Source organism: Lissotriton vulgaris, chromosome 1_1 (genome assembly GCF_964263255.1).
Source record: "Lissotriton vulgaris chromosome 1_1, aLisVul1.2, whole genome shotgun sequence".
Taxonomy (NCBI): Eukaryota; Metazoa; Chordata; class Amphibia; order Caudata; family Salamandridae; genus Lissotriton; species Lissotriton vulgaris.
In genome coordinates, this window is record NC_141685.1 from 431091371 (window position 1) to 431116465 (window position 25095).

At 44.9% G+C, this 25095-nt stretch overlaps 1 protein-coding gene across 1 annotated transcript in view; it reads left to right on the forward strand.

Annotated features, from left to right (window-relative positions):
* The window catches only part of FGGY (FGGY carbohydrate kinase domain containing), a 1923203-nt gene that overhangs the window by 199608 nt on the left and 1698500 nt on the right, over positions 1-25095 (forward strand). The window contains exon 3 of the mRNA XM_086953024.1: positions 16787-16898. Coding sequence (XP_086809150.1) covers positions 16787-16898 — 112 coding nt within the window. The remainder of the gene's footprint in view (positions 1-16786; positions 16899-25095) is intronic.

Sequence of the window (25095 nt, forward strand, 5' to 3'; positions counted from 1 at the left end):
AGGTTTGAAAGTTTACTTTGGTGGGTGGCGCAATCAGCGATGCAAGCCCACCAGTAGCATTTAATTTACTGGCCCTGGGTATCTGAGATACCACTTTACAAGGGTCTGACAGGTAAATTAAATACGCTAAACAGGTGCAGACCAATCTTACCATGTTTACCCCAGAGAGCTCACACACTTTACACTGAGCTGCAGTGCTAAAGTGCCCAGAGTCCTAAATCTACCAACACCATGTCAGAAAAAAGGCTAGGAGGAAGGCAAAAAGTTCAAGGATGACCCTGCAAAAAGGGCCAAGAAATAGCGATTTCTCGTAAAAGCGGAAGCCGGGAGTAGCCTGCATGATTTTAATACTTTGAGTGTCACAAATTACCTTTTTACTTTCTACTTTGCCCTGGGTGCCCCCACGCTCTTAATTACACCGCGTTTAACGCTGCCACGGGACCTTGCTATTGCCGCCATTCCCGCCGCCCACACAGGCCACGCCCCTTTTTCGAGAGGCCACGCCCCCCATCGCCACTACTTAAGACGCTGACTACAAGCGCCATGCTGATAGCGATTTCTCCTGAGGCGGAAGCCGGAAGTAGGCCTGCATGATTTTAATACTTTGAGTGTCACAAATTACCTGGTTACTTTTTACTTTGCCCTGGGCGCCCCCACGCTCTTAATTACACCGCGCAGCGGAGTTTAACGCTGCCGCGGGACCTTACTATTGCCACCATTCCCGCCGCCCACACAGGCCACGCCCCTTTTTCGAGAGGCCACGCTCCCCATCGCCACCTTCTTTCCTCTATAAAAATGTGCATATTCCGGTCGCGCAGCGGACGAGCGCAGCGGGCGCGCCGATTGCGTGCCTAAGGCGAGCCCGTCTGCGCCCGTCCGCAACCACCCGGGACACGGGCACAACACTATGTGCAATTTCTAACTTATACCTCTGAACAACTGTGCTCCTTCAAATAGAACTGGCCGTTGAACCCCGCTATATTGTCCCATGCTCAAAAGCTTGGTATTGCTTCTCCCATGTCCATCACGTCCACCCCTCCCTCTCCTCCCACTACTGCCCTCCTTCTCAACACGAGATCAGCCGTCAAGCACCAGACTGAAATATTTGACCTTTTGGATTCTAATTCCCCAGATTTTCTGTTCTTAACCGAAACCTGGTATAGACCTGACTCCCTGCCTAGCGTCTTGGCCTCCCTCCCGCCCCACTACTCCATGCTCCGTGCCGATCGACCCGAGAACAGAGCAGGAGGCGGGGTAGCCATGATTGCTTGCAAGGGTTTTCATTTTCAGATACTGCCCTGGCCCACACTTCCAGCAGCGACTGCCTTGTAGTACGATCCACCTCCCTAAAGACCCCAATTACTTGCGTATTAACGTATCGACCACCTCAGCCATTCCCTGGCTTTCTTTCCGCTTTTCAGAAATTACTGGCCACCCTGGAAGTCAATAGTGCTTCTGGGCTTGTCCTGGAAGACTTTAACTTTTGGCCTACTGACCCCGCCGAGGACACTATCTCTAAAGACTTCACTCAATTGCTCCTCAGCCTTAACTTTACTCAGCACGTTCATGGCCCCACTCACATCCAGGCCATATTCTTGATCATATCTGGACTCTTAACATTCCAATTTCCACCCCTACTATCTCGCCCTGTCCCTGGTCGGATCATTCCTTGCTTGCTTTTTCCCTGGATTTGAGCCATAAAACATCTCTTTCTCCCCCCAAAAACACCTGGGCTAGAAATTGGCATAAAGTCGATCTCCCTTCTCTTTGTAACTCGCTAATTGCCACCTGCCCAGATCTTTCGGGCACGGATCCTCACTCCCAGGCTACCACCTTAGATCGTTGGCTCACCAAAGCCTGCGACCCAGTGGCCCCCCTGAAGCGGATCACCATCAACCGCACCCACAATGCCAACAAGTGGTTCAACCCTGGCCTCAAAGCCAAGAAATTAGAGCTAAGGCAGTCTGAACGAGCCTGGAGAAGAGCATACTGCCCCATACGCAGACAACACTTTATCACCGTACTCAATGAATACAAAGTAGCTATTCTGACAGCCAAGACCGAATACTTCTCTGAATGCATCTTAGCTGCAGAAAGCCAGCCTCGTGAGATTTTTTCCACCGTCCACAAGCTGGCATCATCGGACAGAACTCTACCAAATACTCGCCCCTCCCAGGCCTTATGCGACTCGCTTAGCGAGTTTTTTATTGAAAAGATAGCCCTCATTAAAGCCTACATCCCCCCCCCACCTTCACTCCCCCAACCCCCCGATAACAACCGCTCCCTCACTCTCATTCCTCCTCTCACTAGAGAATCCTTGCTCCTTCTACTCAGTTGTGTCAAGTCAGGCTCCCCACTTGACATTGGCCCGGCACGCATTCTCCGTCAGTTTTTCTCTGCATGCCCATCCCCGTCCTCACTCTCCTGAATAATTTCTTTATCTCTGGCACTGTTCCGGCCTCCTTTAAGACCGCCAGAATCCTTCCTATATTAAAAAAATCAGGGGCTGACCCTTCTTCCCCGGCAAATTACCGTCCTATATCCCTTCTCCCTTATCTGGGAAAGGTAGCAGAGTCCCACGTCACCCAGGTGCTCAGCTCCTTTATAGAGAACAGCAACTACCTCTCTCCCTGCCAGGCGGGCTTCTGCCCCCGCCATTCTACTGAGAAGGTGGTCATTTCAGTCATGGACCATCTCAGGGAGGGCCTCGATACTAACATCCCCCAGGCCCTGGTCCTCCTGGATCTGTCCGCCGCTTTTGACACAGTAGACCACTCCATTCTTCTGTCCTGTGTCAAGGCGGCGGGCATAGGGGAGCAGGTTCTAACCTGGATAGGTTCCTTCCTGGATGGCCGTACTCAGGCGGTCCACCTTGCCGAATTTTCGGCCCGCCTAGCAGGGTGAAATGTGGTGTCCCCCAGGGCTCTTCTCTCTCCCCCCTTTTCTTTCACCTCTATATCTTTCCTCTTATTTTTGCACTTCAACAAATGGAGGTCACAGTCTACAACTATGCTGATGACCTCCAACTCATTTTTAATTTTTCCTCCTCTTCAATAGGTACCACCAGCTTCCAGTCCGTCTTGCTGTTTATCCGGGGTTGGATGAACGCTAACCATCTTAAACTCAACCCGGATAAAACAGAGCTGACTCTGACTGAAGGCAGTGGCAACCCCTGGTCGCCTTCCTTTTGGCCCTCTTCTTTTGGTCTTCCTCCCACCCCTTCTCACTCAGTTAAGACCCTTGGCATTACACTCAATCACCACCTGACACTTCACACCCACATCAGTTCTGTTGTCTCTTCTTGTTTTTATACTTTACGTATTATTAGGAAAGTATCCCGGTTTTTCTCTCCCTCTGCACTTAAACTGATTGTAATGGCCATGGTCTTATCCAAGATCGACTACGGGAACATCATTTATAACGGTGCCCCCGCTTATGCACTTCAACGTCTTCAGCTGGTGCAGAACCAGGGAGCCCGCCTGGTGCATGGCGAAATATCATCACTCTTCCCCCCTTCTCATGGCCCTGCACTGGCTACCAATTAAACAAAGAGCCCTCTTCAAACTTGGCTGTCTTACTTTCCAAGCCCGGGCGGGCACTGCCCCTGCCTTCATTAACTCTGCTATCACCAACTTTAGTCCTGCCAGAGACTTACGCTCCTCTACCAAATCCTTGTTAGTTCTCCCCCGGTTCAAGAAAAAACAATCTGGCGGCCAGAAATTTTCGGTACTTGCGCCCAACTTCTGGAACTCCCTTCCCCCTCCGTCAGATCCTCCCCCTCCTACACTGAGTTTCGTAAAGTCCTTAAGACCTTTCTGTTCCAGCAAGCTTTTAACCTATAGCCCCTGACATCCTCCCCAGTTCTGAAATCCTATAGCGCCAAGAAACTGCCTAGTGAATGTGCGCTCTACAAATTGTTTAAAATTCAAATTCAAATTCAAATTCAACAGAAGCCAGTGCAAATTTTTTATGTCTTGAGAAAGAGCACAATTCGGGAATTTTTAACAAAAGTCTAGCTGCCATATTTTGCAGTACCTGAAGTTTATTAACATTGTATTTGTGAGTGGTCAGAAGTATACTGTTACAATAGTCTATTTTAGATAAGATTTGAGAGGAGACTAATGTGTTTTGCAATCCGAAAGTTATGAAAGGCAAAACTTTTTAATTGTTCTAAGGGTATTAAAAGTGGATAAAGTGAGCTTATTTACCTGATCTATGAAGTTAAATTTATTATCAATAATCACTCCCAAGTTGCGAGTTTTTTCCACTCGAAGAGGGAAAGGATCCGTGATAGCTGGCCAGGCTGATGGGGGTCCAAAAAGTAGGACTTCTATTTTTCCTGCTTTCAATTTAAGGCCTTTGCTGTCCATCCAATCATGGACAGCCAGCATGCAGTCATGAAATTTAAACCCTGTGCCAGCATCATTTTTATCCTATGGAAATGAAAATTTGAGTGTCGTCTGCATAGGACGTACAGGACAATCTATAGCTTTTTATCAGATTAGCTAAAGGGGAAACATAAATATTAAAAAGGGTAGGGCTCAATGAGGATTCCTGCGAGATTCCAAATGGAATTTTACCACTTGTTCTCAATTAGTTGAATAGGATTTTTACAGGTCCCAAGCTAAGTCTGTGACGTCAAAAGTTGCTAATCAACCTAGTAGTAAATTATGACTGACAGTGTCAGCAAGCAAGACAAGGGCTGCCCTTCTTCCTTGATGCAAGCCTTACCTGATTTTTCTCCAGTTGCCCCAGAGCAAAGCTGTCTCCATTTTAAAGGACTGTTTTAATGGGTGGCATAATGAATTCTGCAGCTCAGCTATAGAATTTAATTGACAGGCCCTGGGCACATGTAGTACCATATATTAGGAATGTATAAGTAAATTAAATGTACCAATCAGGTGGAGGCCAGTTTGACCATGTTTTTAAGGGAGAGCACTTTACCACTGGTTAGCATGGAAGAAGTACACAGAGTCCTATAAGCTAACAAAAATGCATTTGTCAAAGAAGGCACAATTCTGCGGTGAACCTGCAGAAAAATGCCTGGTAAAACAAATATCATGCCAAGGAGTATGCAAACTAAGCCAGACTGGGTGAAACTAGGGCAATCTAAATAACTTTAGGGAAAGAATGCACCAGGGCCTACAGGTATGGACATTGTTGGCCATGGACAAAAAGCCCCTGGAGTTTCCTCTATCTGAGGAAGAGATTACTGAGGGACTAAGTCGCAGGCATTAGGACAAACCCCCCATCCCCCCAAGACCTAATGGCTTGCCTGTCAAGCCCTTTGAACAACTCTATATAGACTGTCTACCAAGGGACTTGCGGGGCACAACCATCTTGGTTAATCTTGAAACTAGGATGATTGGATGGTTGCCTGAACAATACTGACAACATTAGTTTTCTAATTCAAGTGCCCTGATGCTAATACATTTCAAAAAGGCTTTCAATTCTTTGAGGTGGGACTTCCTTTGCAAAATTTTACTTTTCCCAAGTTTCAAGTCATATATAGCAACCCTTGGCAGAAATGTGTGTAAATGTGGTGTGCTCCTCTTCTTGGGTGATGGAGCCATTTGGATACTGATAGATTGCCTTGTGCAGGGCTTCAGTGAGAGGCATGAATTGAAAATAGACTTTCACTAATTGTGGATATGCTCATTTTTCTTCTCTACTCAAAGTAGACCAGGTGGAGGTTGATGTACACTATGGACGTGCATGGCGAGGAATTTGACTAGTAGTCTACTAGGATAAATTGAATTTGTTCCCTGTCTAGTGAGGGGGAATTACGATGAACTGACAATCTCATATGTGAGGGCAGATGTGTGGATTGAGATGCATAGTGATGTACATTGCCTCTGACCCTAAAATACGTTGAGAGCTCAACATTGTCCTCCTACTTGATGCTTTACATAAGGGCATATGCAAGTGGGACAGCCTTCCTGTTTCCATCTTGGGTAGAATAGGCCTGCTCTAGATGATTGCGCTGCAGGGAATCTTCCATGTGTTCCAGAACTGTACTCAAGAAATCCCTAAAACGTCTCTTTGATACAGTGAGGCTGTCTTTTTTTCGTTGCTCTTGGTTAGTAACAAACCCAGGATCAATGGAGAAATGTGCTCAATCAGTTATGAAGGCAATCTTGGAATAACTAACATGCCTATACTAATGGGTGGCTCAACTGCCAGTAGTTAATCACTGGCTTGTTGGGTGGACCCAACTTGTAGACTGGTGCTGGGATCTGTTCAAGGGACCTGCACTGATGCAGACACACATACTGCTACCTGCCAACATTCAATCTCATGGAAGTAAAAGTAGTGAATGCCACCCTAGGCTGCAATGTATATCTAATATCTATCACTCCTTGAGAGTCCATGTACCTTGCCAGTTGGCATTCCTGTGGGCTTGCTTAGAAGACGATTTGGGACAACTAAAGGATGAGAAATGGAGAGATACCGAAATGGCATGCCAGGAATTCGTTATTTTTTACTGGCTGTGCTTGTTCCAGTTTATTTCCTGCATCAAACTTAATTTGCCTGGGAGAATCTAATAACATGCACACACTAGATTCCACAGCCTACCAGAGGTGCCACTTAGAGGTAGGTGAGTTCTTTCATAGGGTCTGGACCTGCCGAATAATCCAGGTGTATTAGCAACATGTTGATGACATATTCTCCAAGGTCCTGCATTGCCCTATGTAAGTTATGCCTAGGTTGAGTCTTCTGTCCATCATGGAAGGCTGGGAGTGCTCACAACCTAACCCGTCCCTACCATACCTGGTTTTAGAACTGGGTAAACATGACAATGCAAGACAATATAGTTCTAACAAGCCTCCCCTTACACACTCTTTGAGCACTCTGGAGTACTGTGATAAAACTGGAGAGATAGTTTATCAGCCTGGCGAAACACCAGAGAGTAAGGGGCCTATGCAGGAAGAACTTTGCTAGATTGTTAATTCTGTATGGATGGGCACACTTTCTTACCACACACCACAACATTGTTATGAGCTGTAACATCTGCAATCTTCAGATGGACTGGGCCCTCTCTGCAGGGTCACACACAAACTTTTTGCATTCACCCTCCTATTCTCCGAACCCGCACGCTACCACTGCTAAACAGTGTTAAAGTGATTGTGCTCTTTCCAATAAAACATGGTAAAATTGGCTTACACCCAATTGCTACATTTAATTTACTTGTAAGACCATAGTAAAGTGGTAGTACATGTACCAAATGGCTTTTAAATTGACTGCTACTAGTGGTCCTGCAGTACTGATGGTGCCTCCCACTTAAGCCTTTAAAACATGTCTCAGGCCTGCCATTTGTAGCCTGTGTGAGCAGTTTAAACTGCCATTTCAACCTGGCAAAATACATCTTTTACCAGGCCTAAACCTTCCTTTTTAGTATTATAAGTCCTCCCTAAAGTAGTCCCTAAACAGCCCATAGGGCAGGGCGCATTGTATTTAAAAAGTTGGACATCTGCTTTCAAGTTTTACATGTCCTGGTAGGGGCTATATAAACCTTTATGAATAAATAAAGACTCTTGAATATTTTTTTTCACTACTGCAAGGCATACCTCTCTCATAGGATAACATTGGCTTAGCTTTTTACATTTAATAATTGACAACCTTCAGTTGGGACCAAGTTGGAATGCTGAGTTTAATGTCTAAAAAATTGTAATTCAAAATCACTCTTTAATGGTAAAGTTGCATTTTAAGTCACCATTCTGAAAATGACAATTTTAGAAAGTTGCCATTTTCTTGTACTAACCATTTAGCAGCCTGTGACCTGGCAGTTGGCCTTTGCGTATTGCTCCCAGACAATTAGACAAAGGGCGAGTAAGTGTTGGTGGCATGGACCATCTCTGACTTGATAGGGGGACGGAGCTGTCACCTCTGACACTTGCACATCAGCAGACTATTCCTCAACATACTCACAAAGCATTTCACACTACACTTTTGTTCCCCCAGACATGCTGGGGCCAGGGTAGAGTGGAAGGAAATTCCAAACACCTTTGGGGTTGCAAGTCTCTAAAACCCTTTCCTACTTCAAAGTTGGCACCAAGAATAAATAGTGGACCTTCAAACCCAACTCTACAATACACCTCTGGACCTATGGGAAACTCAGGAGGACTGCTGTGCTGCTCTGCTGTAAGACAGACTTATACTCTGCTGCCTGATTGAAAATGACTGGACCTGCATCTAGAACCCAGGACCACCAGAGTGACTCTAAGGGCTACTTAACTGGACTTCTGATCGGAGCCACAGGGACAGAAGTGTCTCCAACTACCTTGAACACAGCGCATGGTGTGAGTCTTGCCTCCCAACTTGTGCCACCCCAGTCCAGGACCCTTGAAAGAGGCCCTGAATGTGCTCTGCCAGCCCAGCTGTGGTGTCTGGCAGAGCCATCTACTTGCAGCTCTGCATCGGAACCACCCCTGTGCCACACATCCCACAACACAGGACCTCACATTGCAACCTGAAGCTCTCTGGGAACTGCAGCTGTGCGATGCATCCCCAATACAAGGCCTCCCGCAACTTATTGGAACCACCGATGTGCGACGCAACCTCAATGCGGGAATTCGCAACACTCCATAACGAGATTTTAAGGCACTTTGTTTTGTGGGCCAAACTTGGTCACTGTGTCTGGCCTATGCTGCATCATGGTCAGCCTGAACTTGTGACTTTGTCCAGGTCTGGCCTGACCAAATGACTACAGTTGCGCTTTTAACCATTAGGCAATGCTTTCACTGAAATTGCACTATTCTACTGATTGGATTTTTGTTGTTTTGGTCTCAAATAATTTATTACATTTCAATCTATTTTTCTAAGTTGGTGTGGGATTTTTTTTGTGTTCTGATATTACTTTATTAATGTTTGAAGTGCTGCATAAATACTTTCACATTGCGTCAACGTCAAGGCTGACTGCTTTTGTGACAATCTACCAGAGCCCAGGTTATTTTTGGGTTGCTTGGGACTTCACCCAGACAAGAATTGTGGTTGCTGCTTGAGTAGGGATTTACCCCCCTCGACCAGTAACCCAATTACCTACATGTTTCAACCACCTGTGTACTAAATTGATTGAGTTTTGAATATCCTTAAAGGACGATTCCATGTCACATTCAGGTTGTCTATAAAAAAAAGAAAACAAAGCACAAGTATGCAAAATACTGTCTTTGTGCATTGCACTACATACATATATGGATTGCTTTAGTTTGAGCTTTCAAAACTTTAGTTCTGGTCCATCTTGTTTGACCATCTTTGCATTGCTTTGGTTACTCTGAACAAGGCAATACACAATAATATCATAAGTACTGTTTATGGCATTGGGAAGCTCAAGTTGCCTGAGGAGCTCCCACACACAGTTACAATAGGGCGATACAGAGACCTCTTGTTACATTTAGATATTTCAGAAGTGTATGTGTCTGCCTGTGGCACACGTCTGAGATCGTTAACAAGTTCATGCAAAACTCTCATATTCTGCATGATCACAGGCTGGTTAAGGGCGGCAGCCTAGCAATAAAAATCTGTGTTTTACAGGCTGACAATAGATTTTCGAAAAATGTGTGATCCTGAGGGGAAAGTTATGCGTCAGTCAGTGGTAGTTGCTACATTTTAAAGTTGGTGGGGCACCTTAAACTTTAAATAAAACCCTATCAAAATTGAATTACCTTTGACGATTTTCTATAGCACATGTTGGGCTAAGCTGCAAATACTCCAGAAGTTCCTCCTTCCTCACCCTGCTTCCTGTGATGACCACGACAGACGGACGCTAGGACCCTGTGGGTCACAGGGTGGTGACCAGGTCACCGGACACCACTTCCTGTCGAGGGACAGGAAAAGGAATATACAGTAGGACGAGGACGAGGACAGACGTGCCCTGACGGACTGCCGAGATACCGAAATAAAAAAGTACCTTCACACACACGATCCGTGTCCTGAGTATTCCTGTAAAGCTAGCGCTGAGTATATGACATCTGGCGACGAAGGACGGATCCGGTCCCTGCGTGCAGAAATCGGAAATCGCGATTTGAAACCAGGAGCCCACCCTGGGTCGCGTTGTGGCCAAAAGGAAGAGGGAAGAGTGAAGCGCCGTCCAGAAATCAGCAGCGACGTGGGAGCCCACCCCGACCGCCGCAAAAGAAAAAGCAACACTGCCGGTAAGCGCCAGCAACAAGAGCGCGAAGTTCGAAGAGCTGAAAAGCCAGCGCGAGCTCTTGCGAGAGTCTCGGCGGCCATATTGGAGCCAGGCGGGAGAGCCAATAGAAACGAAGAATAAGCGCGGCGGCCATTTTGAAGTCAGGCAGTGCCCGGATTGGCTAAGAAGTCTCGCGAGAGTCTCGGCGGCCATTTTGGAGTCAGGCGCGAGAGCCAATCAGCGAGCAGGAAAGTTGGGCGGCCATTTTAAAGTCAGGAAAAGGTCAAAAACAAGGAAAAAACGTGCCGATTGCAAGAAAAAGGAGAAACAAAGCACAGGCAAAGCAAAGGAATAGGAAATAAAGGCTAAACAAAGGAAAGAAAATACAAAAAAAAGAACACTTACAGAAATAAACATCGTGTCCTGTGCAACAAAAAGACGGGAAAAGGGACAACACTGTCACCATAAGACAAGAATATTAAAGAAAGAAATAAAGGAGCAAAGATATCAATAGAAATAGCTTGAAATAAAAGAGTTTAAAGAAAATGCCAGACACAAAGTCACAGAGTGCACAATACCGCAGACCAGTGCCTTTCGTTGTATCGGAGCCACAAGTGGGCATCCGGTGGGAGAAGTGGATCATAAAATTTGAACGATACATGAAGGCGACTGATGTGGTGAATGAAAAAAAATTAGATCTATTCTTGAACCTAGTGGGAGATGAGGTGGATGACCTCCTCATAACACTGCCTCAGAGTGAATTCGAAACCTATGACAAATTAATAAAGTGTCTGACGGCCAAGTTCGACCCGCAAAGAAACGTCGACTTTGAGAGATATTCTTTTCACATGGCATATCAGCAGCCAGAAGAGTCAATGGATGATTTTGCAACGAGGCTAAGAAAGCTAGTAGCACATTGCGAATTTGAAAAATACGACAACGAACAGGCACTTCGCCTCAAACTGATATAAGGCTGCAGAGACACGGAATTTCGCACAAGGCTACTAAAAGAACCGACCACTGTAGAAAAAATTCTAGATCTTGCGAGGGCAGAAGCAAGAGCGATGATACAAGCGAAACAGATGGATCAAAAGGGAGAACAAATACATAGAATGGCAGACACCGGCAAGAAAGGGAACTGGAAAGGAGGACACAAGGAACAAGCGGCGAAGAAACAAAGTTACCAATGCTACAGGTGCGGCCTGGAATTCCCTCACAGAGGACCATGCCCAGCATTTGGTCAAACGTGCAGAAAATGCAACAGAAGCAACCATTTTGCTACTATGTGCCAAGGTGGACAATTCAAAAGTGAACGTGGCAGGCCAGGAAAGCCAAGAACAACAACAACAAAACATGTACGGCACATGGAAGCGACGGAGAGGAGCTCGTCGGGGGAATCAGGAGAAGAAGAGGAAGAGGAAGAAACAACAAGAAAAGTAGAACGCCTATATCTCATGACCACGGACGAAGGGCATGAAGAGGAACATATCAGGCTAATAGATAGGAAGTCAATAAAAAAGACGGATTGGGTGACAATTGAAGTAGGTCCCCATCAAACAAAATTTGTACTGGACAGCGGAGCCACGTGCAACATCATGTGTGCCACAGAATATGACAAGATGAAGAAGAAGCCGCCGCTACAACCATCAAGTGTAAGAGTATTTACATGGGGTGCACAAAATCCTGTAACAAACATGGGAAAATTCACGGACACAATGACGCACAAAGGCAAGACTGTCGTAGAAGAAATACATGTGTTACGAGGAGACATTCCAGCACCGTGTCTACTCAGCAATGTAACAGCAAAAGTAATGGGACTACTGAAAATGATGTATCACATGTCAGAAAAAGAGAGCATACTACAGGAATTCCCGAAACTAACGGAAGGACTAGGAAAGCTAAAAGGAAAACAAATAACACTACACATAAATGAGGCTGTCAGGCCAGTTGCACAGCATCACCGAAGGGTACCAATACATCTACAACCTCAAGTGGAGGAAGAAATAAAGGCCTTGCTGGCACAGGATATCATTGAGCCCGCAGAAGGACCAACGCCATGGGTGTCCCCAATAGTGGCTGTACCAAAGAAAGACACTACGCAGATAAGAATATGTGTGGACATGAGAGTACCAAACACAGCCATCGAAAGAGAAAGGCACCCAGGGCCACATTTGGACGACATGATAAGCTGCCTGACAGGAATGAGAAAATTTTCCAAACTAGACCTGTGCAAGGGATATCATCAATTGGAGCTAGATGAGCAATCCAGATACATAACGACCTTCTCAACGCACCTCGGACTGTTTCGCTACAAAAGGCTGAGCTTTGGAATATCTTCAGCAGCAGAAATATTCCAAGAAACGATCAGGCAGATAATAAGACCGATAACGAACAGTCTAAACTACAGTGATGACATTCTGATCTTTGGTAAGTCAGACGGAGAACATGACACGGCACTGAGGGAAGTATGCTCACGGTTAGTAGAGGTGGGCCTGACAGTAAACGAGAAGAAATGCGAGCTGGGAAGAGAAGAACTAGTGTTTTTTGGACACATATTCTCACGAAAAGGAATGAGGCCGGACAGGAGCAAGATAGATACGCTCGAAAAAACGAGTGAACCAAAAGACGTCGCTGACGTGCGCTCGTTTCTTGGCCTTGCCAGCTACTGCGCGAGGTACATAAAAGACTTCGCAACGGTGAGCACACCATTGAGAGAACTGACAAAACAAGGACACCCATTCGAATGGACCACAGAGTGCACAAAAGCGTTTGAAGAGATAAGAGCGTCAGTGACGGCAAAGACCAAAACCCAGCCGACTACATGTCGCGACACCCGCTCCCGTATCGGAATGGTGGTACCACAATGGCAGAAGAATACCTAAACTTCATCGTGAAACAAAACACTCCAGCGTCAATAACAAGTGAAGAACTGGAGCGAGAGACAAAAAGAGACCCGACAATGAAAGCAATAGGAACGATAGTGAGGCTACAGAGATGGAGACACATCAATAGCAACACCGTCACAGAAGAAGGAGTTGACAAAGAAGAACTGTTGGCGTTCAAAAAGATAGGCGAAGAATTGTCGGAGACAGAGAACGGAGTCCTGATGAGAGGTTCAAGGATTGTAATACCACATCGACTAAGGAAGAGAACAATCAAGATAGCACATGAATCACATGGAGGAATAGTAGCGACAAAGAAGATGTTGAGAGAAAGAGTGTGGTTCCCAGGACTAGACAGCATGGTGGAGGAAGAAGTGTCACAATGTCACACCTGTCAAGTAACTGGATCATCCAGTAAGCCCACACCGTTAAGGATGTCGGAACTGCCAGTGGCAGTATGGACTGAACTAGCGGCAGACTTCTAATGGCCACTGGAGACTGGAAAATACCTGCTGGTAATCATTGACGAATTTTCGAGATTCCCAATAGTGAGGGAAGTGTCATCGACATCGGCAAATGCCACCTTACCAGTGCTGGACGACATATTTGCCGCCTGGGGCTCACCACAAACACTGAAAACAGACAATGGTCCTCCATTTTCAGGAGAAGAATTCCGCAGGTTCGTGGACTACCTGGGGATCAAACACAGGAAAATAACTCCAGTATGGCCACAAGCCAATGGAATGGCATAACGATTTATGGGGACCATCAAAAGAGCCATCCAGCGAGCAAAATTGACACAGATCTCCATTGGACAAGCGCTGTGTCAGGTACTACGAGATTATAGGAACACCCCTCACAGCACCACGGGCAGATGTCCAGCAGAACTGGTGTTAGGAAGAACAAGCAAAACAAGGCTACCACAGAGAGAAGCAATAGCAGACACCAACAGACAAGAGATCGCAGAAAGAGACAACAAAGAGAAAAAGAAAATGAAAGAATATGCTGACAAAAAGAGACATGCCGCTGAACACCAACTAAAGGAAGGAGACTTAGTAATAGTGAAGCAAACACAGCAAAGAAAATCAGACAGCCCTTTTTCAAAAGATCCGCTGGTAGTGACTGGAGTAAACGGGTCAATGGTGACCGCGGTCTCAGACCATCGGAAGATAACAAGAAACAGCTCACACTTCAAGGAGTTCAAAATGGAAGAAGGAGAAAGAGCAATAACGACACCGGAAGTGGAAGAAAGAGAGCAAGGAACAAACGGAGAAGTGACAACACACAAAGAAGAAGGTAGAGGACCAGAACAGAGCGGAGAACAAAGACCAAGAAGAGAGTGCAAAAAGACAAAGAGACTGATAGAAGAAATGTAGAGACTCTCTCTATCTCTCTCTCTCTCTCTCTCTCTCTCTCTCTCTCTTGCACTGTCTCACAAGCTTTCCACAGTGTGGAGATTAGCGCCAGGACTTGTGCATGGGGAAAGTATTTGTTGTGACAAAGGGGGAGATGTGATGACCACGACAGACGGACGCTAGGACCCTGTGGGTCACAGGGTGGTGACCAGGTCACTGGACACCACTTCCTGTCGAGGGACAGGAAAAAGAATATACAGTAGGACGAGGACAGACGTGCCCTGAGGGACTGCCGAGATACCGAAATAAAGAAGTACCTTCACACACACAATCCGTGTCCTGAGTATTCCTGCATGCTAGCGCTGAGTATATGACACTTCCTCGCTTGATAATAGTATCCAAGCCAATCTAAGCACTGCTCTCTCTTGCTGCTTACAAGGCCAAACAGCATAAGAGCAGTGCTAGGATTGGCTGGAGCAGACAAGGACAAGCGCAGGTCTGTGCCTCTGCTTCTCAGCTGTTGATTTCAGAAGCCTGAACTGCACATGTCAGGCTGGCTACAGTGAAAACAGCAGCCAACCTGACATGCACAGCCTTAGGTCGTCCCAATGAACTGCTGTGATGCAGTGGGGGGAGGTCAAGGGGTCAATGCCCCCACATCAATATGGATGAACCGCCCCTAGCACTAGTTTTGGGAGCCTCTCAAGCATTTTATAAGTAGCTGTGCTTTTCCCAATAACATATGTATAGGTAGATTGATTCTTATAATGTGTTATCGATGATGCAAGCGTTTGAAAGAGAGTGCTCAGTTTAGGTGGAGACTGCTGGGTATAATATTTAACAGGTATCCTTTTAATGTTTTAGTAAGTTAGAACCATGTATCCAAAGATTGTGCTCAAGATAGGAGTTCATAGTGTGCCATTTCTGACCATTTTACATTTTTACACAGCACCCTGTGTAAATCAATCCCCCGTTGTTCCTATTTGGAATATGTAATGGTAAATATATTTTTTTGTCCTGCATAAATTAACAGAGCCTAGAGGCGCTACAGTAGCAGAGATCTGTACAGGATATCGTAGCAAAGCTTTGCTGGGAGAAAAAAATACAGGTCTTCTGTTTTTTCTCAAAAGGCGGTATCCTATGAGGTGAAGAAATAGATGTACTGAATAGAATAGAATGGAAGCTGTTTATCTGTATCTACCACTCATTATGGACACCTGGGTTTTTTGGATTTACTGTGTTAAAGGGGGCCATCCTTTTATGTGTAGCTCCTCCATCTTTGGTAAGTGATAATCAGTGGAACAATCCAAATTACTCATTACTTCATTAGAGTTTTACTTGAATTGAATGAAACTAGCTCCTTAGAAAGGGTTGTCCTCCAGCTGAAATTGTTCATTGTGGTGGGATACACTTAAACATAGAGTGTTATCGGAGTAGAGATATTTGCTAACATTGATCTAAATAGACTGGAGAGTAAGGGGCTGATAGGATGGCGGGGAGACCGCCACTGTCGGTGGCGGTCTCCCCACCATCTTAAGCAGCTTTTTCGCCCGCCAGATTTTAATGGCGGTGGTATGCAGGCAGGCCTCCCAATCTCTACAATGGTGCCGGTGCCTACCAGGCACGCCGTAGGGATCAGGATGGTCCCTCCTTGCCAGCCTTTCCAAGGAGTTTCACCAGCCATGGAAAGTCTGGTGAGGATGGACATTAGGGGATCGTGGCGGGCCCACCTTTACCCCGGGCCCCTTTCTTTGGGTGTCCCACCAACAGATCCCTGTACCTAGTGACAGGCACTGTGTTACACATCCCTTTCTTACATTGCGGCGGGTGCTACAGCCAGCAGCACCCGCTGCAATGGAAAACCTGTACAATGCAACTGCCATGGTGGCGATCGCATTGTAAATTGGCCTGTGGGACCCCTGACACTGTCGGGCGGTCACCATCTCTGTTAGAGTGGCAGGCGGATGTCTGTATTGTTGAGAAGAGAATCCATGGGTAATCATGGAGTTTTCAGTTTTGTAATATGCCAGATGTAAATTTAATGAAATATTAACATTTATCATCAGGTATGCTGATATATCGTGGATATAGAAGACAACAATAAGAAATGTATTTGCCAAGTGCAATTATCAGGAAAAAATATTCAGTGGGACTACCTATTTTTCTAAGTGAGCTGCTCACTGCTCACTTAAATGTCATCTATAAGTCAAATGCAACTGTCAATCGTTTCATTAATATGACATATTTTGAAATGGCAGTTAGCTGAGCTCATTTAATGTCTTCGTTTAAAATTACCCTTATCATTTAAATGTGTATGGATCGACTTGTTTTTACTCTGTACATTGAGTACATGCTTTTCATGACAATTGCCTAAACTAATTTAGATTGATCAAAGATAATTATGTTATTTTCTTTTACAGAAAGTAGTGGAGGGGATAAACCCCGGACAGGTTAGAGGGCTTGGCTTCGATGCGACATGCTCACTGGTGGTTTTAGACAAGCAGTTTCAACCTTTGGCTGTGAACCTTGAAGGTACTGTAAGGTTTTCATACTATATCTCAGATTGCATCTGCCTGTTGTGTAACAAATTGAGAGCAATTCGAGTCCGCAAAAGACTGCTTTCTTTCCCCTAACTTGTTTGTGTTCCCTTAGTTTTATTTGTTTTTATTTTGAGTGAAAGCTGTTGTTCTTATAAGCCTCTAATGCTACCATTTGTTGTGCTTCCGGTTTACTGCCAAGAAAGCATTTGCGACTTCCGTTCTACTTTATGGACTGCAGGCTGGTAGTTCACCTGCTGTATTATGAATACAGTGGTGGGAACGCCACAGGACCGCTGCATCCGCCGGGGATCATGGATTCTGTGGTGGTGGTGTGGCGGTCAGAGGCCTGAATATGCTTGGTGGGGCCGCTGCGGCACCGCCGAGCCTATTAGGAGTTTCCTGACCGCCTCACTTTAAATGGCGGTAAGCCCACTATTAATACTGTGGCTGTGAGGAAACTTAGGGGGCCCTACAGGGCCCCCTGTTGCCTCAGGGCCATGGGATGCATGCAGGGTGGGTGGGGGGCACATGGTGTGCCCCCCTGTCTGCATGCACCCCCTTTTTCTGCATGGCTTGGACTTTGCAGTCCATGCAGTGCAGGGTCGGACTTTGGCGTTCCCATTGCGGGGCCTTTTTAGTAGGCACCGTTGTGAGAATCCCAAAGGACCGCCCTCCAGACCAGGAGAAAACTCCTAATCTGGCGAGCGGTGTGACTACTTGTTTGGGGATCCTGGAGTGGGGCTCCAGGACCGCAAACATTTTAATCAGCCCCTAAGTTCTGCTGAATTCAGTAGTGCCCACTGTGCATGTGAACACCATTTGCTTCCACATCTCCATTGAGGCACAGCGATGTTGTCATTGGTGCAAGATATATAAATTTTGTCAGTGACATTTTTACAATGGGGTCAGTAGCTCTAATTTTCAATTGTGAAACCACTTGAGATACTTATTTAGTGTAGAGCACGAAATGTGGCAGGACATAAATTCCTATTCACTTCCTAATCGTTATATATCATTTATATTTAAGAAAAATAATACAAGCAATTGTGATGCAGAGAGAATCAAAATAAATGGCCACGTGTATATGTTTAAAGAAGAGGTCCTGCACACAAAAAAGCACCGGAGAACAATCTATTAGAGCAGTGATACTCAAAGTACGGCTCATGCTGTCCCTGGTTGAACAGCACCACCGGGCTGCTTTTTACTTAACAAAGCACTAATACGCATAAAGATATTAAACAAGTAGCAAGCATTTATTGACCGTCGAACTGAAGTATAAAAAACAAAATCCCAGGAGCTGCCCTGCACCACTTAACTTTAAGAGCAGGACCGTAGCTTGGGCAGTAAGAGTGGTGGTGGTGGTGGGGGGTTGTGAGAGAGGGGCTGAGCTCCAGATTTTCCGACGGTTAGGCTGACATATAATGTTTCAATATATTAAAGGATAAACAGGGTGCATGAGAGGGGCCTAAGGGGCAGTGGAAAGGGAGAGGAATGTGGATTGGTAGGGGCATTAAGAGAGAAAACACAATTGGGGCATATTATCAAGGGGGTTTATCTCCGCTTTTTTGGCTTTAAAAGCCAAGAAAGCGGAGATAAAATGATCTCCCTATTACCTAGCTGTCGCTAACACCAGTTAGCGACAGCTAGTAGGAGATAGCGACCATCTTGGGCCCCACTTTGCATGTCAGTGATATTTATCACTAATGACATGCAAAGTGGGTGTGCCAAGATGTTAGCGACTGGAAACAGTCGCTAACATCGCTATCTCCTATTACCAACTTTTGGAGATATTCGCGCTAAGCGCGAATATCTCCAAAAGCTAACACCTGCCCTGAGCAGTTCTTAGCCATGTTATCCAATGGGAGGTGGATAACATGGCTAAGAGCATTAGCTCGGTAATGCATGAATATCGCTGACTTTTCAGTGATATTCATGCATTGCGGCCGATTTTTATCGCATTTGCGATAAGGTTTATCTGCGCTAAAAATCGCCGCAGCTCAGCGGTAAATTTTTGTCTCTAACCAAGCAATAGCGATAATTATCGCTATTGCTTGGTAATATGCACCACAGTGTGTGCGGTTTTGTGTGTACGTGAACATCCTTGGTGAAATCTGGCATCGCATGATACCCAACTGAAAGCACCTGTACGCAACTATTTATAAGAAAATACATTTATTAGGAAGGTGTAACACCCCAAACCCCCTCCTGCCCCCTCCCGAAGCTACTCCCCTGTTAAAGAGCACTTCTTCATTTTTAAATACATATGTAACAAACGCAAAACTATGATAAAGTCCCTTCAAAATTCAAAAAAGTGTATTTCGTAAAGCTTCAGAAACGTTTCACCTTAGTACCTAAGATTATAAAAGTGAATTGTGATGTTTTTTTAAAGTGTCGGTTTTTAAACATAAATGTAGAAGCATTTATGTCTTCCCCTTCCCCCACCCTGACAACAGTGCCAATAGGCAAAGGGAAATAAACCCATTCCAAGGATCACACAGTTTGGTGAAGTGCGGAAGCTGGGGATGGTGCCAGGTGCAATTCAACCACTAGATGTACATGTGTTGCTTCCTCAAGGCTCACTTTACACCGCCACCCCCGGCCGCCACCATGCTGACATCAATGCGGCCTTCGCTCACACCACAGATGAACTTTTTGACCCCATTGAAAATGTTTGCGAGTAACCATGTATTAATTAGAGAAAGTAGAAGTCCTGTGCTTTCTAAGGAAAGGTTTCCTGTGTTTATTGAATAAAACTGTCCCGTTTTTAATGCCGCAGAGACACAAAAATATGCTTTTCTTTAAGCTGCAGCTCGCTGACTGCTGAAATTATTTCACCATCCTAGATTCCGCTATTACCCAAATAAAAAGTATTTCACGCAAGAGAAGTTCACGTAATTGAAGGCATCACTACACTCAACTGTGTTTTATTGCACTTTTTCTCTTCATTCCTAGACTTGACAGGGCCTTGCCAGCCTACACTTTCCCATAATACCCCATCAGTTGCAGCATACGGCATGCCAACATTTTATTTTTCAAATTAACACTTGAAAGCGCAGTTCTCGCACTCGCGCGTCATTTTGTCGCATATTCTTCAGCTAATAAAATGTACGCATGTATGTAGTACGATTTCATGTGTCTTAAATACATCCAACTGCATGTTTGTCATCTGTGGTGTTGGCAAAAATAAGTCTTTCGTGGGGGAGTCATATTCCCCCCCTAGAAAAGGAGCAGCGCCTCAGAACACTACACCTCCTAAGGATAAGGAAGGTGAAGTGAACTCAGGAAACTCGGGGAGATTTGAACAGGAGCTTATTAGTCGAGCTCATCATCAGGCACCTGGGGAGGACTTGCAAAAAAAAGTGTTTCCATCTTTACACACACCTGATGACAGTAACTCTGCCCACATTGTGGGTTGAGGCCTCTGCTGTGTTTGGGCGCTTTGTAAATGAAAGTGGTTGTCACTCAGGAGGTAGGAAGGCGAGCGAACTCCCGGATACTCCGTGCTGGCGTTATTTGCCTTTATTAAACAGGGGAACTGAAGGAAACGGCTGGTTCCGTTGTGACAGAGATAAGAACTTACTTGGGCCGAGGAGCTACGCTTCTCTACTTTTGATCGTGTTATCAGAAGACTTTTTTATGCGACTCATTTTTCAGGAAACACATTTGTCAATGGTGCCTCTTCTTGTCCACGGTGTAGGATGCACAGTGGTGTGGCTTCCACTGACCCTGCTGCATTTCACTCTGCCTATAATGCACATGGAAACTGCAAAAAAATCAGGGGCCTGTACACAAAGACATTTTGGGGTATTACTGTTTGATGGGCTCTTGAATGTCGTTCTAAACTGGCCATAAAATACCTAAAATGGAAATGTCGGTGATTATTCATATATAATTAGTACCAATAAAAAAGGACTTTTAACTTTTACTAATAGGGTTTGGACTTATTAGGACCGAATCACAAAGGCATGTGAGAGAAGTGAGTGCTTAATTTGTAAAATACAAGGTGCCAGGGCCCTGACCAGGAGGCCACTGCAGCTTGCACCACCCATTGATCCAGTCATCGCTGTCAGATGGTACCAAAACACCTAGTACCATCTCTCTCACTTGCAAGTGCTAGAGTGCAGATTATTCCAGGCCCCAAAAGCTAAAGAAATGGCTGGAGAGGCATGAATGAGTAATTTTTAAGTTTATTGTAGTAACAAGCAACCATTGTTCTGCTCATCTCTAAATTAGATGAGCAGCACCATCATGTGGCAGTCTGTCATAACTGCTGTACTGGCAAATAAGTGCTGGTGCCTAGCACCGGAAACCAATTTAGTGAAACTCCTGGCTCAAATTAAGCACTGAGAGAAGATCTACTTCACTTACTCATAAAGGTTTTGGTGAATCAGTTCCTCATTACTTTTGACTGCAAAAACACCTTTTCCAAAGAATGTAATGTCTGACTTGTTCCCCCTGTGCAGTAGTATGCAATGGCATAAGGAAACTTGAGGGCCCGCCGCCCCTGCAGAGTGCTGGAAGGGCCCCCTGGAGCCTGGGATCTCCCCCATACACACACACCGCAGGGGGTAATCTTACGTCATTAGTAGTATGATGGGGTTTGCACGTTATTCGTGTGTGATCTGTTATGAAAGACTAATGCTCTCTAAGCCAATGCTTTAAGTCCCCCTTTTCCACCTGAAAAATGTTGTTGAATGGGGCTTCAGTACATACGTTGGATAACTAAAGTAGGCTGTGTGGGAGAGGTTAAAAGGAATATATTACGTTTTGGAAATAACAAAAAAACCCGGAAACTTTAAAGCATAACAACCATGACTCCATGAGTTCAAAATAGCTCATTCACACCTGCCTGTCAGCTATGGTCAGGGGTATGTGTGGCGCTCAAATATAAATATATTAATTATAAATTAATATATAGTTTCAAGGTGCGAGGTAATCTCATAACAGCAGATGTCTCCCTTGTAAATGGTGGTGTTGGGCAGCCTGAGAGCTGTAACAGGAACCTGTGCATATGCATTAAAAGGGCGTTGGGTGATGTCATACTAACTGTTACTAAACACTACATGAGGTTCCATGCTCCAAGCCCTGAAATTTAGAACAGTGCACCCCTGTATACTAAAAAGAAGAAGCATCAAATGAATTTTTCAAAATGCATTTTTTCAGTAACGTCTAGCACTCCATGTCATTGGGGCTGGAGGAACCCATTGAGCATAATTTCAGAACTAGGGTTCAGAGACATTTTAAGGCATGGGTAAAGTGGGCAGTTATACAATTATAATAAATCCTCGGGTCTAGAGGGAAGAACTAAGAAGAGACACAAGAGATTGTTTCTCGATGTTTACAGGGGAATCCCTCCTTTAGGACGAAATCCCATCTCGCACCAATGGTGGCATGCTTCATCATGTGGGTTTCTCCTCTTGACGGGAAAACCTAGCCCCGCCAAGGTCAACAACCCCCTCCCTAAGAGGTAGAAGCTCAGGGATGTTTTTTTCTACTGTGTTATTGATGTAATAAATCCAGCAGATGAGAAACTTGGTTGAGTTAATGGCGCAGTGCAACACATTTTTTTTTTGTAAAAGTGAGGTTAGCGATGCTAAAACTAGCTACCAAAAGCGAAGGGGAAAACTTTATTGACTCTTTCCTGGTGCCTGGATAAAAAACAGTTCACCTGCAGTGTAAATATGTTACGGCATGTGTGTGACAGGTAAAGTGGGCGGTTGCCAAGTCCCCCTGTCTTTAAGGGGCCCCCTAGGGAAGTGAACTTTCTAAGACCTCTATCTATTCTCCCTCTCTATCTAAACCTCCTTCCCTACCTACCTATCTCTACCTGTGACTCTGTCTCTTTACCCCATCTCATCTTGAGGATTTCTGGGGTTCTGTGTAAGACACATTTCAACTCTTTTTGTGCCTTACAGGGTCTCTCAAAATATGTCTGGCCATACCCCCCAAAATCTTTAACATGGCACTGCTGGATGTTTCACCCCGTCAGGTGAATGCACAATGGCTTTCTATCCTCACTTGTAACTTGGAAGTAATGTAATAATATGAAGTTGTTTTTAATATACTACTTAATATAGTTCTTAATACAATGGCATTGTCTTTTCTAAGCTCTGTGTTACTATTACCCAATTTAGTGGTACTCATGTTATCAACCGCAGAAGGATGATTGATTGAGCTGAGCCCTGTAAGATTTCAAATTTGTGTCTTACTCATCATAGACTGATGCTGGCAAAGAGGCACCTCACGTGTACCTTAGCATAATTGAAACTAATAAAGTTAAGTGAACAGATAGATTTTTTCATAATGATATTAATATTATTCTTTCCGACAAAAATATGAACCCTCCATTATGAAGATCATTTAAGTAAAAAAGCATTCAAGACAAAAACACTGTTAAAGTTGGGATTTTATTTCGTAAATCAGATGTGGGGATATATGCGGTTATTTGTGTTAAAATCTACTGTCTTTTAGAGGACCTGTGCCTGTCCTACTGCTGTGCAACTCTGAAGGACCGTTTCCTTAGTGTTATTGCAAAAGCTCATCCATCAAGCCTTTTCAACGCCAGAGCTAAGTAGTTCAGGCATGCACAGTGTGCCCATTGTGTACCTTTTAGGCCAAGAAGGAGTGGCATCCCCAGACTGCAGCAGGCACTTTGATCCGATTGATAGCCTCTTGTATCTGGGAACCACTTGAGGCATTCATAGCTTTACTTCTTACATTGTCTCCACATTTGACTGCAGGCATGTGTCATTAGAGAAGACCCGGGCAAGTTGTAACTATTTATCATCATTAATCCATCCTGTCTGGCTAGCTCTATCAGGCTCATTGGGAACTCTCACACTTCACATGAAGCCATTTGCCATTGTCTTTTCTTCGGTTCCCTATGTTCGTGCCATACATTTGAAAAAGAGAGAAAATATTTACTAATGTAAGTCATCGAAAAGTCGAGCACACTTGTTTTGTTGCATTAGAAACACCACTATATTTAGAACACGTAGGACCAGATTTATGTAAATGTAATGTAATGTAAATTGATACTTGTATAGCGCACTACTCACCCGCAAGGGTCTCAAGGCGCTTGTACGAATACCGCTGTGGAACCCATCCTGGCTTTCCCTGTGAGGCGTCCACTCCTGGGCACCCCCAAGGTGGAGGCCAGGCATCCTTAGCGTTGTGGGGGCCGTTGTGGAGATTAAGCAAGCTATTGCCCAGAGTTGCAGAGTGGAACTCTATGATTGGAATAGGCACCAAGGCGAGATTTATCAGGTCCGTGGAATTTTGAGCCCAAGACCCGCCGAGGCAAGGAATTGAACCCTGGTCCCGGGCAAGACCTCTGCATCAGGGTCTGCCGCTCTAATCATTGAGCCACACTTCTCCACTTCTCCATTTATCAACATGTTGCGCGAGTGTAAAGTCACCAAAAGTGACGTAAGGCGGCGCTAAGTAAAAATTTCCGAAGTGAGTACTGGAAAGTTAGCGATATGCAACATAAAGTAGACCTCAGCACTACTTTGCACCACTTTGCATCAAGGGTGCGTTCCATGATGTGGCAGGGGTGTTCTCACAGTACCATCCATCATTTTTGACACAAAGCCTTATCTCCTAGAATTGGTTAGGCTGGGCTTTGTGTCAAAACAGAAGCTTTTTTGAGGCAGGTGTAAAGTAGGATAAAGGTTTTATTTTATCTAAAATGTTGCCTATTTGCATATGCGCTGCACTGTACAGCACACTTACAAAGTGGGAAACGTTTTAAAGTTAGTTTAAGCTAGGCTTCTCCAACCAGTACCTTTTTAGCTTTGTTATTAGCTCATCTAAATGTAGCACAGCTTATTATTATAGAAGCTTTTGCTTGCTTAAATTAATATAAGTACACCAACATTTAAAAGTGTGTGCTCGAGACGAAAATGTGTGTATTTTCTGAACTCAAATGCTGATGTTTGTGCAAAATAGTTGAATTTCCAAAATATATTCAAATCTGATATTTCAGTGATAAATCATGCAAAACTTAGTATTTAGCATATTACGTTGGTCCCAGGGACATCGTTGCACTTTGATGTATTGCTCATGTAGTGGCATTCCAAAATGAAAAGGCCTTTTCACATTAATGCTGGCAACCCTCTCTAATGCACTGAACGGATCACTGCTGAAAATCTTGCATGGGGTGGCCACTAATGTGGTCACAATTACGA